The sequence below is a fragment of the Saccoglossus kowalevskii genome, chromosome 1 (assembly GCF_978046115.1).
Source record: "Saccoglossus kowalevskii chromosome 1, keSacKowa6.1, whole genome shotgun sequence".
Lineage (NCBI taxonomy): Eukaryota > Metazoa > Hemichordata > Enteropneusta > Harrimaniidae > Saccoglossus > Saccoglossus kowalevskii.
In genome coordinates this window covers 5,528,816-5,550,168 of record NC_140641.1, presented here as the reverse complement: position 1 = coordinate 5,550,168, position 21,353 = coordinate 5,528,816, and the positions used below count along the sequence as shown (strand labels likewise).

The window sequence follows — 21,353 nt, the reverse complement described above, 5'->3', positions numbered from 1 at the left end:
GAGGGTTACAAGTTATATATGAAGCCATTAACAAATCATAGCAATCTTACCACAATGTTAAAACATGTTAAAAATGTATAAACTTAGTCAAAATGACCGGAGTCTATGGTGGGTAATTGAACGTAGTGAATTCTTACTCTCAGAAGAATCAGAAATCACATTAACTAGTCATTAATTTGATAATATCAAGATGGTTTCCATCAGGTTATCATTTAGTTGATTTTGATTTATGACATTGAACTCACCTCACATGGCTGTGGTGCACTTCGATAACTTGGCACTATTTTAAATGTGATACTACCTCTAGCATCTCGTAGTATTTTCTGCAACGCTTCAACTGACTGATTACTAACACTAATGCTGTTTATTTCACGTATTTCATCGTTGACATGGAGCGTGGCTTGTCTGTGTATCATACCTCCATGCATGATACGAGCTACGATGCAACGACCATCATCGTTCATTTTTAAAGTTATTCCCTGAAAGAAAGAAAAACAAATCACATCAGATCCAATCATATTAGAGTTCAATATAAACCCCATTCGGGAATTTTTAGCCAATAATACTTGAACAATAACATCCTCACAGCATTGCTCACATACACTTTCATTGAGAAAAAAATGCTGAGGTCCCATGTCCACAGAAATAGTAAGACAAATGTTAGGACACACCACAAATCATAATTTGGGGTGCATGTCTCATCGCCATGCAGGTGAGAAATGGGCATGACACAAAAACAACAAGCAGCCTCTCGGCTGAGATAGCTCCGCTGTTTGCAATGCACATTTCAATTATAGAACAGAAGATATCATTAGAAAATAAACAATATGCATAGTATCAATGCAATGGGACTTGCTGTTTTCAACAAAAATTCAAAAATATCATTTTTCACCATAAATGATTGTGGTTTTTAACAAGAAGAAAATATCACTTTTTACCAAAAATGACAAAAATATTCACCAAAATTACTGTAGATAATTAAAGATATCATTACAAAATGAACAAATCTGAGAGAGGTCCACATGTAGTACCTATATATGTAATAATATCAAAGCAATTGGACTTGTCGTTTTTAACAAGAAGTCGAAAATATCACTTTTTACCAAAAATGACAAAAATATTCACCAAAATTAGAGAATTGACGATATCATTACAAAATGAACAAATTTGAGAGTGGTCCACATGTAGTACCTATATATGTAATATCAAAGCAATTGGACTTGCGTTTTTTAACAAGAAGTCGAAAATATCACTTTTTATCAAAAATGACAAAAATATTTACCAAAATTAGAGAATTAAAGATATCATTACAAAATGAACAAATCTGAGAGAGGTCCACATGTAGTACCTATATATGTAATATCAAAGCAATTGGACTTGCGGTTTTTAACAAGAAGTCAAAAATATCACTTTTTACCAAAAATGACAAAAATATTCACCAAAATTAGAGAATTGACGATATCATTACAAAATGAACAAATTTGAGAGTGGTCCACATGTAGTACCTATATACGTAATATCAAAGCAATTGGACTTGTGGCTTTTAACAAGAAGTCGAAAATATCACTTTTTACCAAAAATGAAAAAAATATTCACCAAAATTAGAGAATTAAAAATATCATTACAAAATGAACAAATCTGAGAGAGGTCCACATGTAGTACCTATATATGTAATATCAAAGCAATTGGATGTGCGGTTTTTAACAAGAAGTCGAAAATATCACTTTTTACCAAAAATGACAAAAATATTCACCAAAATTAGAGAACTAAAGATATCATTACAAAATGAACAAATCTGAGAGAGATCCACATGTAGTACTTATATATGTAGTATCAAAGCAATTGGACTTGCGGTTTTTAACAAGAAGTCAACAAGCAGCCTATCGGCTGAGATAGCTCCGCTGTTAGCAATGCACATTTCAATTAAAGAACTGAAGACATTAGAAAATGAACAATATGTATAGTATCAAAGCAATCGGACCTACAGTTTTTAACAAGAAGTCGAAAATATCACTTTTTACCAAAAATTACAAAAATATTCACCAAAATAAATTAATTAGAGAATTGAAGATATCATCACAAAACGAACAAATCTGAGAGAGGTCCACATGTAGTACCTATATATGTAATATCAAAGCAATCGGACTTACAGTTTTCAACAAGAAGTCGAAAATATCAGTTTTTACCAAAAATGACAAAAATATTCACCAAAATTAGAGAATTGAAGATATCATCACAAAATGAACAAATCTGAGAGAGGTCCACATGTAGTACCTATATATGTAATATCAAAGCAATGGAACTTGCGGTTTTTAACAAGAAGTCAAAAATATCACTTTTTACCAAAAATGACAAAAATATTCACCAAAATTAGAGAATTGAAGATATTATCACAAAATGAACAAATCTGAGAGAGGTCCACATGTAGTACCTATATATGTAATATCAAAGCAATTGGACTTGCGGTTTTTAACAAGAAGTCGAAAATATCACTTTTCACCAAAAAATGACAAAAATATTCACCAAAATTAGAGAATTAAAGATATCATTACAAAATGAACAAATCTGAGAGAGGTCCACATGTAGTACCTATATATGTAATATCAAAGCAATTGCACTTGCGGTTTTTAACAAGAAGTCGAAAATATCAGTTTTTACCAAAAATGACAAAAATATTCACCAAAATTAGAGAATTGAAGATATCATCACGAAATGAACAAATCTGAGAGAGGTCCACATGTAGTACCTATATATGTAATATCAAAGCAATTGGACTTGCGGTTTTTAACAAGAAGTCAAAAATATCACTTTTTACCAAAAATGACAAAAATATTCACCAAAATTAGAAAATTAAAGATATCATCACGAAATAAACAAATCTGAGAGAGGTCCACATGTAGTACCTATATGTGTAGTATCAAAGCAATTGGACTTGCGGTTTTTAACAAGAAGTCGAAAATATCAGTTTTTACCAAAAATGACAAAAATATTCATCAAAATTAGAGAATTAAAGATATCAACATGAAATGAACAAACCTAAGAGAGGTCTACCCAAGGTACATATACACTAAGTATCAAAGCATTTAGGCTTGTAGTTTTCAAGAAGAAGTCGAAAAAGTAAAACATTGACACGGACGACGACGGAGACGACGGACAATCACTCATATGATAAGCTCCGCTCGACAAAGTCGACAGCGGAGCTAAAAATATCATTTTTTACCAAAAATGACAAAAATATTCACCAAAATTAGAGAATTGAAGATATGATCATGAAATGAACAAATCTGAGAGAGGTCTACCCAAGGTACATATACACCAAGTATCAAAGCATTCAGGCTTGTAGTTTTCAAGAAGAAGTCGAAAAAGTAAAACATTGACACAGACGACGGACAATCACTCATATGATAAGCTCCGCTCGACAAAGTCGACAGCGAAGCTAATCAAACAGGTGCACAAAGTCACACAAGAATTTTTATTAGTCCATAATAGAATGATCAGATGACACAGGTACAGACAAATTCATGTACGGAGACTGACTACGTTGCATCCACTGAGGCAGTTGCTCACAAGAGACATGTCGTCTGTATAGAAAGTAATTCAACTCACCATTGGTTCATCTGTATTTTTTTGAAACTGTACAAGACGTACTCTCGTGATATTATCCATTGATTCCAGATCACCATTTGGCCTATTGTTGTCATCGTCTTGGCCATTTAAATAAGGACTGGTTGGTGGCGGTGTTACACGAATGGCATTCTCACCATATACTTCATGGGCTACCACATCATGACTTTGCAGCAGTGACTGGAAAAGACAAGCAACCAATCTACATGTTAACCTTTATTTAATATAAACTCTGATTTAATTGGACATGTATATCCAGCACAGGAAAAAGAAAGTATACAAGACAATAATATTCACCTGAGAATACCACATACAAATATTACAAAGCTGTACAGGGATGTTACAAGTAATACAAATACAAAATACAGTAACCAATGAAGAAGAGTCATTGTGAACTGGTGCCAGGCAATACAATGAGAATGTAATGTAATAATTCATTATTACTATATTATTATGATATGTTTGCCATGTGAAATCGCTTTTTTGAACTTCAATTACAACTGCTTGAGTTTTGTTTGAAAAACAATTGAAGTAGAGAATTTCTTTTTTCAGAAAGAAAGAAAGGGTCATGTATAGAGCCTTTGAACAAAGTGTGTGAACAAAATATGGATATAACCACAAATAAACCATCCATTATAAAACAAAATTTACATCGATGGCGAAGTTGTTGAAGATGTCAACGAATTTGTGTACCTGGGTGCAACCTTAACAACATCAGGAGGAGGAATGGGAGACATGGAAAACAGAATTTCAAAGGGGAGAAATGCATTCAGGCAGCTTAATAAAATATGGAACAGTAACAAAATCAAGAGAGCAACAAAACTCAAGTTGTACAAATCATTGGTGTTGTCAGTGCTGTTATATGGATCTGAAACCTGGAAGATGACAAAAGGCGACGAAAGAAAACTCAATACTTTTCAAACAAAGTGTTTAAGGAGGATAATGAAGATAAAATGGCAAGACCATGTTAGGAATGAAGAACTGCTAACCAGGACTGGGATGGAGAAATTGAGCACTACAGTAATGAAGAGGAGATGGAAATTTATTGGGCACACCTTAAGGGAGGAACCCACAAGCATCTGTAACACAGCATTGACATGGGCACCAGAAGGGAAAAGGAAACTGGGTAGACCCAAAACAACTTGGCGACGCACTGTAGAGAAGGAAAGAAACAAGGCTGGATGGAAGTCATGGCGGAAGCCAGAGTTGCAGCAGCTGATAGGACAGAATGGAGACGTTCGGTGGAGGCCCTATGTGCCACTTGGCATCTGGAGGATAGGTAACATAAAACAAAATGTACATGTATAAAGGGAGTAGCACATTTTCTTTGACAAAACCTAATGTTTTATTTATCCTGACTGAAACAAATGATATGCAATGCCCTGACACAGTAATACAATAACCCATATAAACTTACCATGAAATGCGGTTGTGTTAAAATATCTTGTAACTTTTGGGCATCATCATTACCATCACCGTTATGTCGGATGAAGTCTAAAACCTATAAAGAGAAAATACACTTCAATACAGACACAGAAACATTATTTCATTCAAGGGTTTTCAATAAAAAGTTTACAAATGTAATTCTTGTGTTTCTAAAATGAAGTAATAAAAAACACCCTGTATTGATTTGTGACTGTGTATGAAGTTACAAATAGAGGGTGCTTTGTCAAACTTTTTTTGAGGTCTTTACCTATTGTGACCATGTTACTTTCTGAAGCTGACATTTCAAGAAGGCACAGTTTATGAGCCTACTAAACCTAAAATATTAAATAAAGCCAAACTATCAAGAAAATATTGTCAGAGAAAATTATTAAAACTAAATGTTAAAAGCATAATATTGTATTTGTCCTATTTGTAGTGGATGCAGAAATAAGCGAGGTGTTGTCCATAGTCCAGATATACACTACATGCAATTTGGGGTTGATGTACAATTCTATAAAAGATGCAATTGAAATGTAGCAAACATGGTTATATGTTAAAACAAAATTAAATAAAAACTGATTGGAACTAATTTGATTACTTATAGCATTTGGTACAACTTACGTCTCGTGCCCTTTGTACAGCATCGCTGGGTTGGTTCTTACTGGCATAAGGTGTATTAGTCGACTTTGTATTAATCTTATCATATAACTGTCAACAAATAAATCACAAAAATATTTATTGATACTCAATCAAAAAAAAACGGAGACATAATCGGACATTTCAACTTTGCACAAATTAAGTCAGTAATTGTGAGTTATTATTTTAAGGTACTACAATATCAATCAATCAAAGAAATCCTAGAAAGAACCGCTGTGTGCTGAGGGTATTGGTGTATGAAGTAGATAGAGAATATTTAAAATTAATTAAGATTGAAGATTAGAAGCTTGTCTGTTAATATAGATCGATACTATTTAGGTAATTGATATGTATGCTTTTATCCTTAAACTAATCATGTCTGTGGATAACTCCAGACCACCTACATAAGTACCAAGTTTCATTGAAATCCAACGAGATATCAAAAAGTTGCCTAATTGATACAATTAGGTATTTCAACTCTAAAATAATCTGGTCTGTCCTAGAGAACCCATGCACCAAGTCAGAGATATCAATGGAAAAGACAAACATAACTTTCATAACAAACACGGTTTGCAAAACCCAATAAAGTTATTTGTTCAAGAATCACAGTGAAAATTTTACTGCTATAAAATGTTACATAATTTGTTGAAACAAAAGACTGGTGACCTAGTTCCAACTGTGACTGCTGTAGTAAGTGCTTCACACAACAGCTTACCACGGTCTACAGCTGCAGCTGTAGGCTTTTGCATGATTCAGTACCATGGCAACAATTTGATTATTTGCAGCAAGCTAGGGGGCTAATCAGGACGAAAAAGCTTTTCTCTAGAGTAATGTATGATCTTCTATTATTCTACATATTTGAATTATTCTACATATGACAATTAAATCAAAATGCCATAAGATTTCTTTACGATGCAATTCTATATATAAATGTTGTCAACATACATACATACATACATACATCCATCTCAAAACTACACATTGCCCAGTGCTTCACACAATAATTATTCAAAAATATATGAAAATTATTTTTTCAGAAATTATTAGTTTAAAAACAAGAGGATTCAGAGAATGAACAATGTTTTATTAGTTTTAAAAATTGCAATAATATATGCAAGTTTATTATAAAATGTTATAAGTCAGCCCCACTCTAGTAAACATGGAATTGACTTAAAGTTACCCAAAACATTGCCTCAGTGACAGAAATTCCAGTATTTTTATTTTCCAATTTTTATTTATTATTATTCTGCGTTGATTTTGATAAAAACAGATACAATTTCCCATTGCACACAGATCCTGAATAAAAATGAAGTATAGAAAAATTAAGGTATAATTTGTCAATAGTAACAAAACCTGACTTCTGGCAGAGTTCTACAAACAAAATGGGGTCTGTGAATTATTCCAACCTATTTACATACTAAATTAAAATTAGATATTGATAAAACAGTCCCAGCAGTTTTTAACAAACTACAATGATTAAATTAATATGCATGAATCATACTTCACACATCTCATGAGTAACATATTTAATTGGCATAGTGGATCTGTTGATTGTTGCACTGAATAGCTGATATACACCCTAAAAATAGTCATGAATTAACCATGAGTATTAATGTTGCAAATGTATTGAAATATGATGCATGGTTGTTAACATGCGAGTGAAATACACACATTGACGAAACTAGATTTGTGTAGCAATTCATTTACACTGGGTACCCTAAGCTGCCAATAAGTTATACAGTCAAATGCGAGTTCAATGTGTTAAATATGTTGCAAGTGTATATAGGTACTGTATTTTCACCAACAGAAATACACATAAATCAAAAATTGGATTTAATTTATTCTGGATTATTAAAATATGACGTATTATGACAATAGATACACTGCAATATATGTATGGACTTCTAATGGAGAAAATATGGTATATCAAGAATTGTAATTACCCTTGTCATGTACAGAATAGTGAATATAATGGAAATGTGCAACTATAGGATGGAGGGGGGGGGGGGGTCAAATATTGTAATCACTTCACATGTACCACAGTATCACATCCAGCACTACAGTGGCTGAGTGAGTCAGATATACAAAAAACTTGTCACTTAGTATGAAACATCAATAACAAGTCTGAGAATTAGAGTATCTAGCCATCATATAATTTTAATTAAAAGATATGTGTTAAAAAGTTAAAATACAGGAGTTTACTAATGTAGGTGATATATTGAATTATGGCATTATTATTGTATATGTATTAAAGACAAAACAAATTAATTTTACACCAGCATGTTATTAGACATAGGTGTGTACAAGCCTAGACCATACACACAATGCTATATAGCTCTATAGGTAAAGCCAAGTGTCGCTTACAAGCAATACCAATAGAATTAATGGCATACACAGTTAAAACAAGGTAAGTAGATAATAACCAGATGTTAAACAGGACAGGATGCTTGACTGCATCGGTGAAAATAACCATCTTCTTATTAACTAAGATGTCAAGATAGTGAAACCATAGCAAGTGAGCTTACCCAATTTGAAAAAGCGGACTCCAAACATTGATTGGTATAGAGGTTTTCATATCCTTTCATGTTGATGACTGTATAAAAAGTATGTGTATATGCTAGCTCTATGTTGCTCATTAATATGCAGGAATTCCATACATGTACTCTCTTAACACTTTTCCACATATCACTTACATATTAACAATTTATAAGAGACAGACCAATCAAACAAAATGTGTGTACATAGATGAGATTTGTTTTGTATCAGTGTCTGAAAGCTTCAAGACAGTCTGTCTAACAGCATTCCAATATTGGGCCCCTTAACTTCATGATAAATGCAGCGATGTATCTTGCCCAAGCACATTCCTTAGAGGTCATCTAAGGGGACATTCTGGTTTCTGATATAATCGTAAAAATGCAGTTATTACCAATGCCAAGTTTGATAGCCTGGTGATACAGGTATTAAATTATCAATTTTGTTACCCAAAACTGGCCAGTTCCAGAATATAGCTAATAAGAATATTAATAGTCTCAATTTAATTTTATTTATCTGTTTTTTTTCCCTTCTGTTTCCATGTGTCAAACTCCCCATGTTACATTTCAAACTTTGATGTTATAAAGTAAATTCACAATGACGTAATGATGATATAGACATACAAAACATAGAAAAACCATCAAAACTTTGCCCATATACCAAATTCAAAACATAGAAAAACATTTATTGAATCAAAATACAATGATGTAATTGATCATATTGTCTTTCTTGAATTGTAACCCCTTTCAATTATTGTTAAGTTTATACTCGCAATTTAAAAATAATTTAACTATTTTTTTCTAAATTGCTGCCACGGTTTATTGTAGTGTGGAAATTGATTTAAAGGTGCACCCCTAGTTAAGCTTAAACTAAATACATTTACTTACTAAATTCAAAATTCAACAGAAAACAACAGACAAATAAACAGTGCAAACATAAAACAAAGATGTCCCATAATTCCCTGGTACAATCCCTGGGATTGAAAGCTTCCCCTGCACATTAGAGAAATATATAAAGATTGGACATGAACAGTCATTGCATGTCAGAGGTATGGCTTAAAACAAAATGTCCTCAAAAATCAAATCAGATGAGAATGACAAAATAATGTACATAAAGAACCTATAATGTCCAATGTATGTATGTACCAAATTTGAATGAAATTCATCCATACACAACCAACATTCCCTTTAGAGATGGCAGAGTTGCTTAATTTTGAAGATTTTTTCAAAATTAAAATGGCTGCCATTGGTACATCTTGAATAGGATCAACTTACAAATACATGTATATGTATGCAACATTATGTATGATGTATATAAAGTTTGAACATGATCAGTCAGAACATGTCAGATATATGGCTCCCAAACAGTATTTATTAAAACAAAATGGCCATTTAGACTTTGATCTACAAAACAAGATGTTGTGCATTCCAGGTCCTATAATGTCTTATATTTGTACTGAGTTGGAACAAAATCAGTCTTTATACAACAGAAATCAGGTTCCATAATGGCAGAAATGCTTAATTTTTTATAAATTGTTTGCACAAAAAAGGCTGCCATTCAGCCATCTTCATTCTTCAACCGGATTGTGAAACAAATGACATGCATTTGTATCCCAAGATGCATGATGTATGTGTGAAGTTTGAATATGATCGGAATAGTCATGTCTGAGATAGAGGTGACACACACACACACAGACAGATGTCCATCTATAAGTTCTTGTTGTGTTGCTTGCAAACTAACAAAGATGAACCACCTGAAACTTATAACAAATTTATTGAGAAGAAAACAATGCACTCTTTTTTTAAATTATGCAATTCATCTTAAACTGCTGACCATGGATGAAACTTTTGAGAATCTTTTTTTGCAATTACATTTGATGTAATACAAAGTATACCAGCTAACTGAGTTGCCAAGTCATTATCACCTGCTATATATGAACAAAACATTGAGTCTGATTGACTGTTTCACAGTTTTACAAACACTGCAAATGTTAACAGCAATGACAACTAACCAGATCACCACTACACTTTGTGATTATGAATAAATTAAAAATAATGCACAAATTATTTATGAACAAGCCATGCATGGCTCAGTCCCCGTTAGTTATCAAATTTAAGACATAAAGTTTTGTTTATAGTAATATAGCTGGAATATAAACATGTCAGGAATATGATGATTGTTTAACATTTAAATGATTGACATTTGTATCTGATCGTCAAACGAGTATTGAGAGATATTGCTCTGGAACAGCATTAATTAAAACAAAATCAGCCATTATGAATATATGTATAATGAATATATAAAATTTGAACATAGTCAGTCAAAGCATGTCAGAGATATGGCTCTAGAAGCCCATTCATTAAAACAAAATGGCCACTAGTCAGCCATTCAGAATCCGATCTAAAAAATAAAACAAATTTTTTAGCACAAAAATAGCGACCATTAGGCCACTTTGAAAAGGATCGTCAAACCAATATATCCGTATATCTGTGACATGATGTATAATGAATATTAAAAATTTGAACATAATCAGTCAAAACAAGTCAGACATATGGGTCTGGAAACCCATTCATTAAAACAAAATGGCCACCAGACAGCCATTTTGAGTCTGATCTGAAAAATAAAATGACGTGCATCAGGAACCCGTAATGTCTAATGTATGTACCAAGTTTGAACGAAATCCATCCATAAATGCCAGAAATGCTTGATATTTGATGATTTTTTAGCACAAAAATGGCCGCCAGTCGGCCATTTTGAATGTTATCTGACAAACAAAATTATTTGCATCAAGGTTCCATAATTTCTAATGTATATATCAAGTTTGAACAAAATCCATCTGTAAACAGCCGAGAAATGCTTGATTTTTATGATTTTTATGATTTTTTAGCACAAAAATGGCCGCCATTCGGTCATTTTGAATCAGATCGTAAAACAAAATGATGTTCATCAAGGTCCAATAATGTCCAACGTATATACAAGGTTTGAACAAAATCCATCTGTAAACAGCAGGGAAATGCTCGATTTTGATGATTTTTAGCACAAAAATGGCCGCCATTCGACCATCTTGAATCAGATCGTGAAACAAATTGACGTGCATATGTATGATATCATGTATGATGTATGTGTGAAGTTTGATTGTGATTGGTCCAGGCATACAGGTCCGGACGCACGCACAGACGCACGCACAGAGGTCAAAACATAAGTCCCCGTTTTCTGACTGCGTCCGAACAGGGACTAATTAATTAAACTGAACCCTATTAAAAATTTTAAATTTCATGAGCATCTGCATAATTCAAATTGAGATTCAAATTAACATGTTTTTATTGTCAACCCTGACATAAACAATCATTTGTACTTACGTCTAACAATGCATGAAGTCGAGTATCTTCAAATATACTATGAAGGAAATCTACATCTTTTTCATTGCCATCTGAAAGACACTGAATTTCTTCTAGACTGTCTAGTACTTGAGAGACAGCACCTAAAAATAAAACATAGTTAAAATACTGAAACCTTGATGATAAAATGAAAGTAATACACTAGTATCGTAAAAGTCATAATATAAACCACGGTTTATATTACAATGTATCAATTTAAAAATTGGGGTCCAAAGCTCAAGTTCGGAGTGCGATTTATATTACATACATATTGCAATCACTAAAATGGCATGGTAATTTTTTCCCAACACGTGCACAAAACAAACAATATAGGCATCACTCTAATTTAGGCGATGAAAGGCCATACTGAAATGGGCATCACAAAATGTTGAAAAACATGTAATTATTTATTGAACGGAAAGTATATTATAACAAAAGTTTCAAATAATAAAAACAAACACGAATGCATTGCTAACGGTAGTAGCAAATTATCACGGTACGATAGCGCAATCCGGCCATGCTGCGGTTGACAAGTGAATAACTTAATTGTTTTCAAAGTGTTGAAATTGTTGATTATTTCTCAGTAGTGATCATAATAACGCATGAAAAATAAATTCGTTGAATTGTTATGAAATGCAACTTAGTTTCAGCGTGAATGAATGATTTCAGTCAAATGTAAATGATCGATGCGATACGATATCTGCCATGTTTTTTGAATGCACACAAGACCAGATTGGTCAAGTCGCTAATTAACCAATCAAAATGCTGGATGGTGCCAAGTTGTTTAAATTACCATAGCTCATTTAAATATGTTAATGACAGTTCAGCGACTTCATGGTGAACGCAACACGGAAGAGATTTACTGATAATGTAGTGCGATCTTTCGGCTTTGATTCCCATGGGGAAAACGACATGATTTTTGTTTTTATATCAAGAAACTAGTTGTTTTTGAAAGATAAACTGAGCATTGGAGAAGAATTTAACACTTTTACGGTGATAACAGCTCATTTTCGAAAATACAGACGTATTCATTAGGAGTATTGACAAAGGTTGCTGCCAGAACAAAAGCAGTTGCACTGCGTGTCTGACGTCTTATCATGGCTGAACAATAAATAGTTGTAAATATTTTAAGCACGTTGTCGAAACAAATGAATAGGATTAGGAACAATGCCATTTTGGACCAGCTGGTTGAAACAATGAAGTCAGTCAGAGTCTTATTGAATTGGCGGAGCGGTTAGTAAGAGGATCTTTTCATGTTTTCAATTTTTGTTAAGAATTCTTTAACCATGAAGCTGAAATCAGGGAGTGCGGTTACTATTACATATATATTTAGGATTTTAATGGTACATGGCTCCGGTGCAACATACAAAGAAGGAACTCTACGCAAACTTGTATTAGAATAAGAAATTTCAACATATTGCAAAATGTGATAGATAATAATATTCCCATGGCAATTATGACATTTTTCTAACATCAATTTGGTCTTCAGTTTAGAAGGAGTGGATTTCCAACTTCACAATGGCAAGGTTTTAATGGTTTCTTTATGCTCCATACTGAAAGATATTTTAATTATGTAAGACTAAATCAAACAATAATAATGATAAAATATCTGAATCTGTGATTTTTTTTTTATATAATTCTTGTTTTTGTTCATAGCAATGTCTCAGTCATACATTAAACATATGCTCAGCACACCTGTAGCCCACCAAACTGAAATCTGCCTAAGTATAACAATTACCTGAAGACGTTGGGTCATCTTCCATGAAATCATGAATATGTGATGTATTAGGATCACTGTAGAAATTAGTAAACTTATGGCTAGCCACTGCGGCCAATACCGCGCCCTGCTGACAGAAAATAAACATCAATAAAACATGAAATATTACATACTAACAAACCATTGTGAACATTTAGTGGCCAAAGCATGGCTATACAGTTGGGAGTTGACAGGTGATGACAACTTTTTGTTGTTTTGACAGAATATATATATGTAAGCTGTGAAGAACACAGAAATCCTGATTAACATATACAGCCCTGTTACACAGTGCTAAAAATACTTTTAATGATATCATTTTGGCTTGTATACATTTTTGCACTAAAATAATTGTCAATGCGATTCACTATCTCAAAGATCCCAATGAAATGACCACTAACAAAATTTCACATTTTACCCGACTTACAAAACTAACGAAAAAATGCAAAAATAAAATCGATTTACAGTAATAACAAATAAATGAAACTTGCCTTCAATTTACGACGAGCATTAAATTTTTTCAGTTCTTCAACAGATTCATGGAGATGAAGTTTTGGTGCAATTCTGTCACGCTCCTGAAAGAATATGAAAATATTGATACTGGATCTCTTCAATAGCCAATGAAAGTAAGCCTCCAAGATTAGTTTTTTTTTTCTTTTCTTGGGAGTAATAAAATATTCCCATGGCAACACCACTTTACAAGCAACCCGCAACAAAAAAAGCAATAGATGCATTATTGCAAACATTACAGGTGAAGTAAGGAAACAAAAACTAGTTTATCAACATTTGGGTGTTATATTATCACATATTCATGACAATAAAAACTAGATACAGTTCTGTGCTGTTAAATAAATAAGATATCACACACTTGATCATTATCTAGTAAAATACCAAATATGGTTGGATAATATAATTTGAATGATTGAAAATATATAGATGTGATCATAATTACTAAATATCGTAAGGACTTGTTGAAACTAGTTTTAGTATAACCTATATATATTTATTAATGTAACAATATCATATCTTGTGGTATTTCCATACTAATCAATGTCATTATATCTATGTATAAACACATTTGTATGGATATACATCAAAATAGATAAAGAGGAGACCCAATAATATCACATTTATTTTAAGAGTATGTTGTGCAGTAATTTTTGTTGTATCGCTAGTTGTTTTAATAAAACTGATATTCTAAATGACTGATACAAGATCCTCTACTACTTTAACTGCAAGCCATGCTTGAATACAAAGCTACACCAAGGATGACAAGAAGGACATTAGCAGGGTTGCTAGCCAGCTGGCAGAAAATAGATTGCCCATATTCACATTTAGCAATTAACACTCTTCCTGGATTTCATACACCAGTGTATAAAGTCACCTTGAAAGAAACCTATTGTCATGATGGGTCAAGGTCTGAGACTGAGACCAAGGTTATGACCATGTCAAGGTCTGAGACTGAGGCCAAGGTTATGACCATGTAGACCATTGATAATGTTACATCAACTCAATACACTGCAATATATAGAGTCTGAATGGTATTCAAACCCATGCACATTTAGATGGCAACTAAAAATGACAATCAAGAAAAGAACATAGCAGTGATCCAAAAAGTTATTCCTATTTTACAACTCCTTCAAGTTCAGTAGTGAATGGACAATGTACTTGAGACTTGGTGAATGAAGGTCAATTGTACAGGAAGAGTGTTAATATTAATAAGCATGCACAGTAATGGTATAATTTACAGAAATGTATAACTGTGTTGTCATGCCAAATGAATGTGAATACTTTAGAAATAAATTACCTGGTGTGCAATGCAAGTGTCAGCATAGCTAGAACCCTACACAAGGATGTAGGTATAAGACAAACAGCATTTCAACAAAAGTTATACTCAGTCACTCAAGAAAACATAACACTCACAGTATTGTTAAAAAGAATCCTGCCAAGAGGACTATAAGTGTTTTTTAGCAATTCTCCTGGTAAATAATTGCTATGCAAGCTTTCTTGTATGGCTGATAGACACACACATAGTTATGAAGATAGTGTCACTTTATCATGCAACATTCACCTTAGTACTCATTTGTTGAAATCAGACATTTTTTTTGAATAGTGCAATGAAGAGAAATGCTTGCATAAGGTTCTAAAATAGAAACCTCCAAAAGCTGACTTTTCACAGTCAAAATTATTTCCACATGATAACAAACAAGCAGCCTCTCGGCTGAGATAGCTCCGCTGTTTGCAATGCACATTTCAATTATGGAACAGAAGATATCATTAGAAAATGAACAATATGCAAAGTATCAATGCAATGGGACTTGCTGTTTTCAACAAAAATTCAAAAATATAATTTTTCACCATAAATGATTGTGGTTTTTAACAAGAAGTTGAAAATATCACTTTTTACAAAAAATGACAAAAATATTCACCAAAATTACTGTAGATAATTAAAGATATCATTACAAAATGAACAAATTTGAGAGTGATCCACATGTAGTACCTATATATGTAATAATATCAAAGCAATTGGACTTGTCGTTTTTAACAAGAAGTCGAAAATATCACTTTTTACCAAAAATGACAAAAATATTCACCAAAATTAGAGAATTGACGATATCATTACAAAATGAACAAATTTGAGAGTGATCCACATGTAGTACCTATATATGTAATATCAAAGCAATTGAACTTGTGGTTTTTAACAAGAAGTCAAAAATATCACTTTTTACCAAAAATGACAAAAATATTCACCAAAATTAGAGAATTGAAGATATCATCATGAAATGAACAAATCTGAGAGAGGTCTACCCAAGGTACATGTACACCAAGTATCAAAGCATTCAGGCTTGTAGTTTTCAAGAAGAAGTCGAAAAAGTAAAACGTAAAAGTAAAATTGACACGGACGACGACGGACAATCACTCATATGATAAGCTCTGCTCGACAAAGTCGACAGCGGAGCTGAAAAGTTACTCCGTGATTTAAATTTTATTGGTGATGATGAGTACCAAAAATTGTCAAATGAAAACAAGCTACAATAGAGCAAATGTTGATTACTTCATGAATATTAATAATATACAAAAAATCAATTCATTGGTTGAAATGTAAGTAAACTTAACTTATTTTTAAGTAATCAAATTTTCAGAACTACACTAACACTTGATGCGTATCAATATTTACCATGTATTTTTCATGACCTGAAACTGTATCCTTTTAAGTGACAGGTCAATCTGGATATTAACCAATCAGAATGCTGTGTGGGGCATATAGTGTGAATTTCTTAATATTGGCAATATTGAACGCAATACAGAAGTATTTTATCCATGTTAAGGTAGCGAGAAGGTTTTGTGACGTTTTTAAATAAAACATTCTCTGTCTGTTGTCTCGTTCAGAACAGTAATTTAGGTTATATATATCAAAAGACTAAGTATAGAGGTGCAAGTTCGCACAAACTGGACAGACATTGTTTACATAATTATCACGTGACATCAAAAATGGCGAACCTTGTAAAAATGACTAAGTACGCGATTGCGAGAGCACACTGCGGAATTTCCTGGTGAAATTTAAGTTATGCATTGTCCGTAATTAAGTCCATTGAAATGCGTCTCCGATAATCAAAAGACCTATTATTCCGATTTCTATGCAGGTTTGTTTTTTTGTCCCCAAATTATTTCATACTTGGCACCTTTAACAGACTATTATTCTGTGACAAAGCATTTTCTTTAAAAACCCAGACATATTTCGCACCATCATTATCTTTTGATCGATAACTGCGAGTTTGAATGTCCTAGTCCGAACGCACTTGATTTGGCGGCGGTCCCAATGAGTCGTTCTCGATCAAAACTTCAACTCGAGAAAAACGCGAAAAACAGTTTTGGTTAATAAAACACTGTAGATTTGCTGCATTATTATAAATATACACTAAAAATGGCCAAACATATTAACCACTGATATCATAGAACTCATAAAGAGTGTCAGATAATGAATAATTTCAAGCTCGAGCGCGAAAAATGAAGAAAACTGCTGGCATTTGAGTCCGTACTCCAGGAACGTTCGGGTTTTCCATTGTTATGCAAACGAACAACGAGGGATAATCCTCTGACAAACATTACTGTCCCACTGTACACGCTGACAGTTTACAAACAAGCTAATCCTTCAAGTGTCTCAGATAAGACATCTCATAAAACGGTTTTCATGGTGAAACAAAATGGCCGATGTTTGAAAAAAAATTGCTGTGTCAGAGTGCGACACTGAGTGGCAGATTTTTCTTTGCCTCGTCTGTCAACGCTTTCTTTCTTTTCTTCGCCATTGCGTTAGAAAAAAAATGTATTAGTAAAATAGAATATTGACTTGGAAAATAAAACGATTTAAAAGAAAGTTGTGCAAAGTTACAGTACTCCTTTCGCACAACCTCCCGCCCGCTTCCGCTTTCCAATCACCTTTTTCTCTCGCTTTTGCGACCGCTTGTTGAATTCGACCGAACAATTTCCGCTTTATTTTCGACCGCGCAAACCCCGAAATATCACCGCCCACCTGCTCGCTCGCGCGTATTTAAAATTCGGACTAACAGAATAATTTCCGAGGTTCACATTGTCTTATAATTGTCTTTCTGGTTTTTATAGATGTTGAACAGCTGACAAAAGTTCAAATACTTTTTGTTTTAACTATATATAATTATATGCACGCAACCTGACCCTTTGACCTCGATTTGGCTTGGACTGAATATTTTATTTTAAACAATATTCTGACGTGAAATACAAAATGTATTTCAACACAAGTACGACAGGGCTGTCTGGGGTTTCTTTCCTGATTGTTGAGTCTTCGCAATGTGTTTTGTATAATTATTGTTGTTTTCCCCCGATGCTGAAGGACCGTAAAGCTAAATGGCAGTTACATGCATGGGCTGAGTGAAAGAAAATATTTCTAAGCCTAAAATAAAACCTAATATTACACCTCTTTGTGTATTTGTTAATTTTACATATGTTTGTATGTTTGTAAATATCTAGAAAAATCTCGTCTTTCGTTGATAATTTCGATTGTTTGTTTGGAATGTCGATCCCTGTTGGTTTCTCCATACTGAGTTTAGGAAGGGCGTCGATCAACACCGTGACAATCAGCCGAGAGAAGACAAACATTGACCGTAATTCATGGAGATCATGTCCGTAATTTGTGGGCTGAAACCCCAAATAATTAATCAAGTATTATTATTTTAATATATATTTTATTTTACATCGCAAAACTAAACCATGCCCAAAACAGAGCTAGAGTTGTTCGCGGTGAAACAACCGCATTGAAGACGATGCAACTTCAGCTAGCCATTTCTTACCTTGAAATAACAAAAATAAAAATTCGAAGAGCATCGGGGAAAATATTAATAATCATCCTTATCAATCGCTTGCTTTATTTTATTCGAATCCATGAAATTCACGATTTATTTTACTTTTGTTGGCAACTTCCGCGCTAAAAATGATTGAAAATGTGGGTGTGGTTATTTTGCAAAGTCCTGTTGATAATACGGACAAATATGGTTTTGTGACCCAGTTCGTGCTCCGATCAGGTGACTCTCAGCCAATCAATGATGTTGTAACAAAGCATATTTGACGCTAATTGAAGGGTCGTCGTACAATCCAATCACCGGCGTCGATTCACATAGTTGTTTGTGCTGTGACAGGCTTCAAAATTATTCGCTGAAAAACATATATTTTGACAAACTGATGGAATTTGACCTTAGTTCAAAAAGAAAATACTAGGCTAAGATACATTAGAGCTCACGCGAATCAGTTTTCTCTGCAAGTTGTGAAATAAAGTAAACCAGAGTAGCGTCGATGATTTTCAGCCCTGAAGGACTTTGAATTGTTCATCGACTGGCCACCAAATAGTTACTAGTATGGCTATAACTAAATTTGACACGTTTTTCATTTAAGCCCAATAAATTATTCATACATGTCAAGCTCTGTTCGATTTTTTCAGGGCATGTGGCCGTTTTTAGTCGAAAATATTTTTTGTGGGAACACTTTTGCGGTACGTATACGGTATAGACCGAGCTCATTCAATGATCGTGACTTAATTTTAAAAATTGAATGTCAAATTTTACCAGACGTGGACCGATGTGGATTCGATATCGTTATTTTTGGAATTAATCACTAACATTTCCTCGTTTCTCTGCTCTGTCAAAAGGAGTTACCTAGGCTTTTTTTCACGTAACTGTCTCATTAAAATTAAAATTAAAATATTACATCTAGAACAAGCACCCAAAACACGTAACAAGAAGTCCCAGTTCAGTTGCTTTCACGATACAAGTGTAATACAGCTATTAGATTTGAAGTGTCGTTCAGAATGTAATAATAGTTAATACTAGTTGTATGTTCACACTTTACTATCAAAACCACCATTTCGACCACCCATGTGCCAGTTTTCAGTGTTTGGGCGAGCGGTCAATGTTTTCAATGAGCGAGCGAGCGAAAAAAAAAACGCGATTAAAATGCGGTCGGTTTCCGGTCGGACAAGACCGCGTGGTCGGAAATTAAGCGATAAGCGGTCGATGTAAAAGCGGAAGGTTGGGCGAAATGAGTACTGTATGACCATGTTTCTCCGACGAAGTCTCGACTGACAATAATGCTGACAATGGACGTTAGATAAACACGCATTGTTTGCAACTGGAAGCTTATCACCCGTTATATCAGAATCGTCAACAACAGAGTATACAGATAAGATGTTATCATTTAATTCCTTCCAAAGATAAACACTATGCAAATATCCACGAAACGGCAGTTGTAGTCTTTTCTGCTAGTGTTTTAAAACACTAATTTGAGCAACGTTATTTCGCAATTTCGATCTTTTGTAAACCTGGAGTGATGTATCAAGGTCTAAAGTAACCGTTTTATCAATTTTTGAAAAATCAAGAAAAAAGTGAAAATTTCCCTTCTCGCTACCTTAAAGTATGATGTTTTTGCATTGATTTCCATAGAAACACAACAAATTTTTGGTGCACCCCATGAGACAAATAAATGAAAGACATTTTAATAACTAGATGTACCTAATTCACAGAATATACACAGTACACAGAAAGCCAGGGTGGTACTGATCAGAAAAAATGACATAGAAGTGCAGTTGCAGACAATCAGAAAAAGAGAAATAGCAATATGTAAAGTACATGCATATATATGGTAGTTTCCATGGTAACACAACAAGTAACTGTCCTTTGCAAAAATGTTAGTGATTACAGTCCCTCTATAGACCAGGCAGAAAACGGATAAATAAATAATTCAAACCTTTTACAATTGTCATATCATTAACGCAGTACATCTATAGAGGAACTGCAGTGAGACAGAATAAATGAAACACGACTTACTCGAAGCCATGGATGTGACAGTGCTTGATCAACAGTAATTCTTTCTTCTGGATCAACACTCAGCATTTTTTGAAGTAAGTCTTTAGCAGCTTCAGAGATGTGCTCCCATGCTTTAGTCTTTAGCTATTAATTAACATATAAACATTATATTCTTATTTATTTGTTTAATCACACACAAAAATCTTTATTATATCGCCTTGATTTAGTCCCAAAACCATAGGCCATGCGAGTTATTTGAAACAGAGCCATATGCCATGTGTGTTATTTGAAAGTAGAGCCATAGGTCATGTGAGTTATTTGAAAGTAGAGCATAGGCCATGTGAGTTATTTGAAAGTAGAGCATAGGCCATGTGAGTTATTTGAAAGTAGAGCCATAAACCATGTGAGTTATTTGAAAGTAGAGCATAGGCCATGTGAGTTATTTGAAAGTAGAGCCATAAACCATGTGAGTTATTTGAAAGTAGAGCCATGGGCCATGTGAGTTATTTGAAAGTAGAGCCATAGGCCATGTGAGTTATTTGAAAGTAGAGCCCTAGGTCATGTGTGTTATTTGAAAGTAGAGCCATAGGCCATGTGAGTTATTTGAAAGTAGAGCCATAGGCCATGTGAGTTATTTGAAAGTAGAGCCATAGGCCATGTGAGTTATTTGAAAGTAGA

The 21,353-nt window shown here is 33.6% G+C and overlaps 1 protein-coding gene across 2 annotated transcripts in view; it reads right to left on the bottom strand.

Annotated features, from left to right (window-relative positions):
- Positions 1 to 21,353, bottom strand: part of LOC100375615 (peripheral plasma membrane protein CASK-like) — a 57,066-nt gene that overhangs the window by 4,458 nt on the left and 31,255 nt on the right. Inside the window, exons 8-16 of one of the 2 annotated variants that reach the window (XM_085498455.1) lie at positions 20,697 to 20,819; positions 15,155 to 15,190; positions 13,839 to 13,922; positions 13,333 to 13,438; positions 11,577 to 11,698; positions 5,671 to 5,757; positions 5,042 to 5,125; positions 3,607 to 3,804; positions 246 to 479 (exon numbers count right to left, since the gene is read on the bottom strand). In XM_085498455.1, the coding sequence (XP_085354581.1) occupies positions 246 to 479; positions 3,607 to 3,804; positions 5,042 to 5,125; positions 5,671 to 5,757; positions 11,577 to 11,698; positions 13,333 to 13,438; positions 13,839 to 13,922; positions 15,155 to 15,190; positions 20,697 to 20,819 (1,074 nt within the window). The remainder of the gene's footprint in view (positions 1 to 245; positions 480 to 3,606; positions 3,805 to 5,041; positions 5,126 to 5,670; positions 5,758 to 11,576; positions 11,699 to 13,332; positions 13,439 to 13,838; positions 13,923 to 15,154; positions 15,191 to 20,696; positions 20,820 to 21,353) is intronic. The other variant, XM_085498457.1, reaches the window with a different exon arrangement.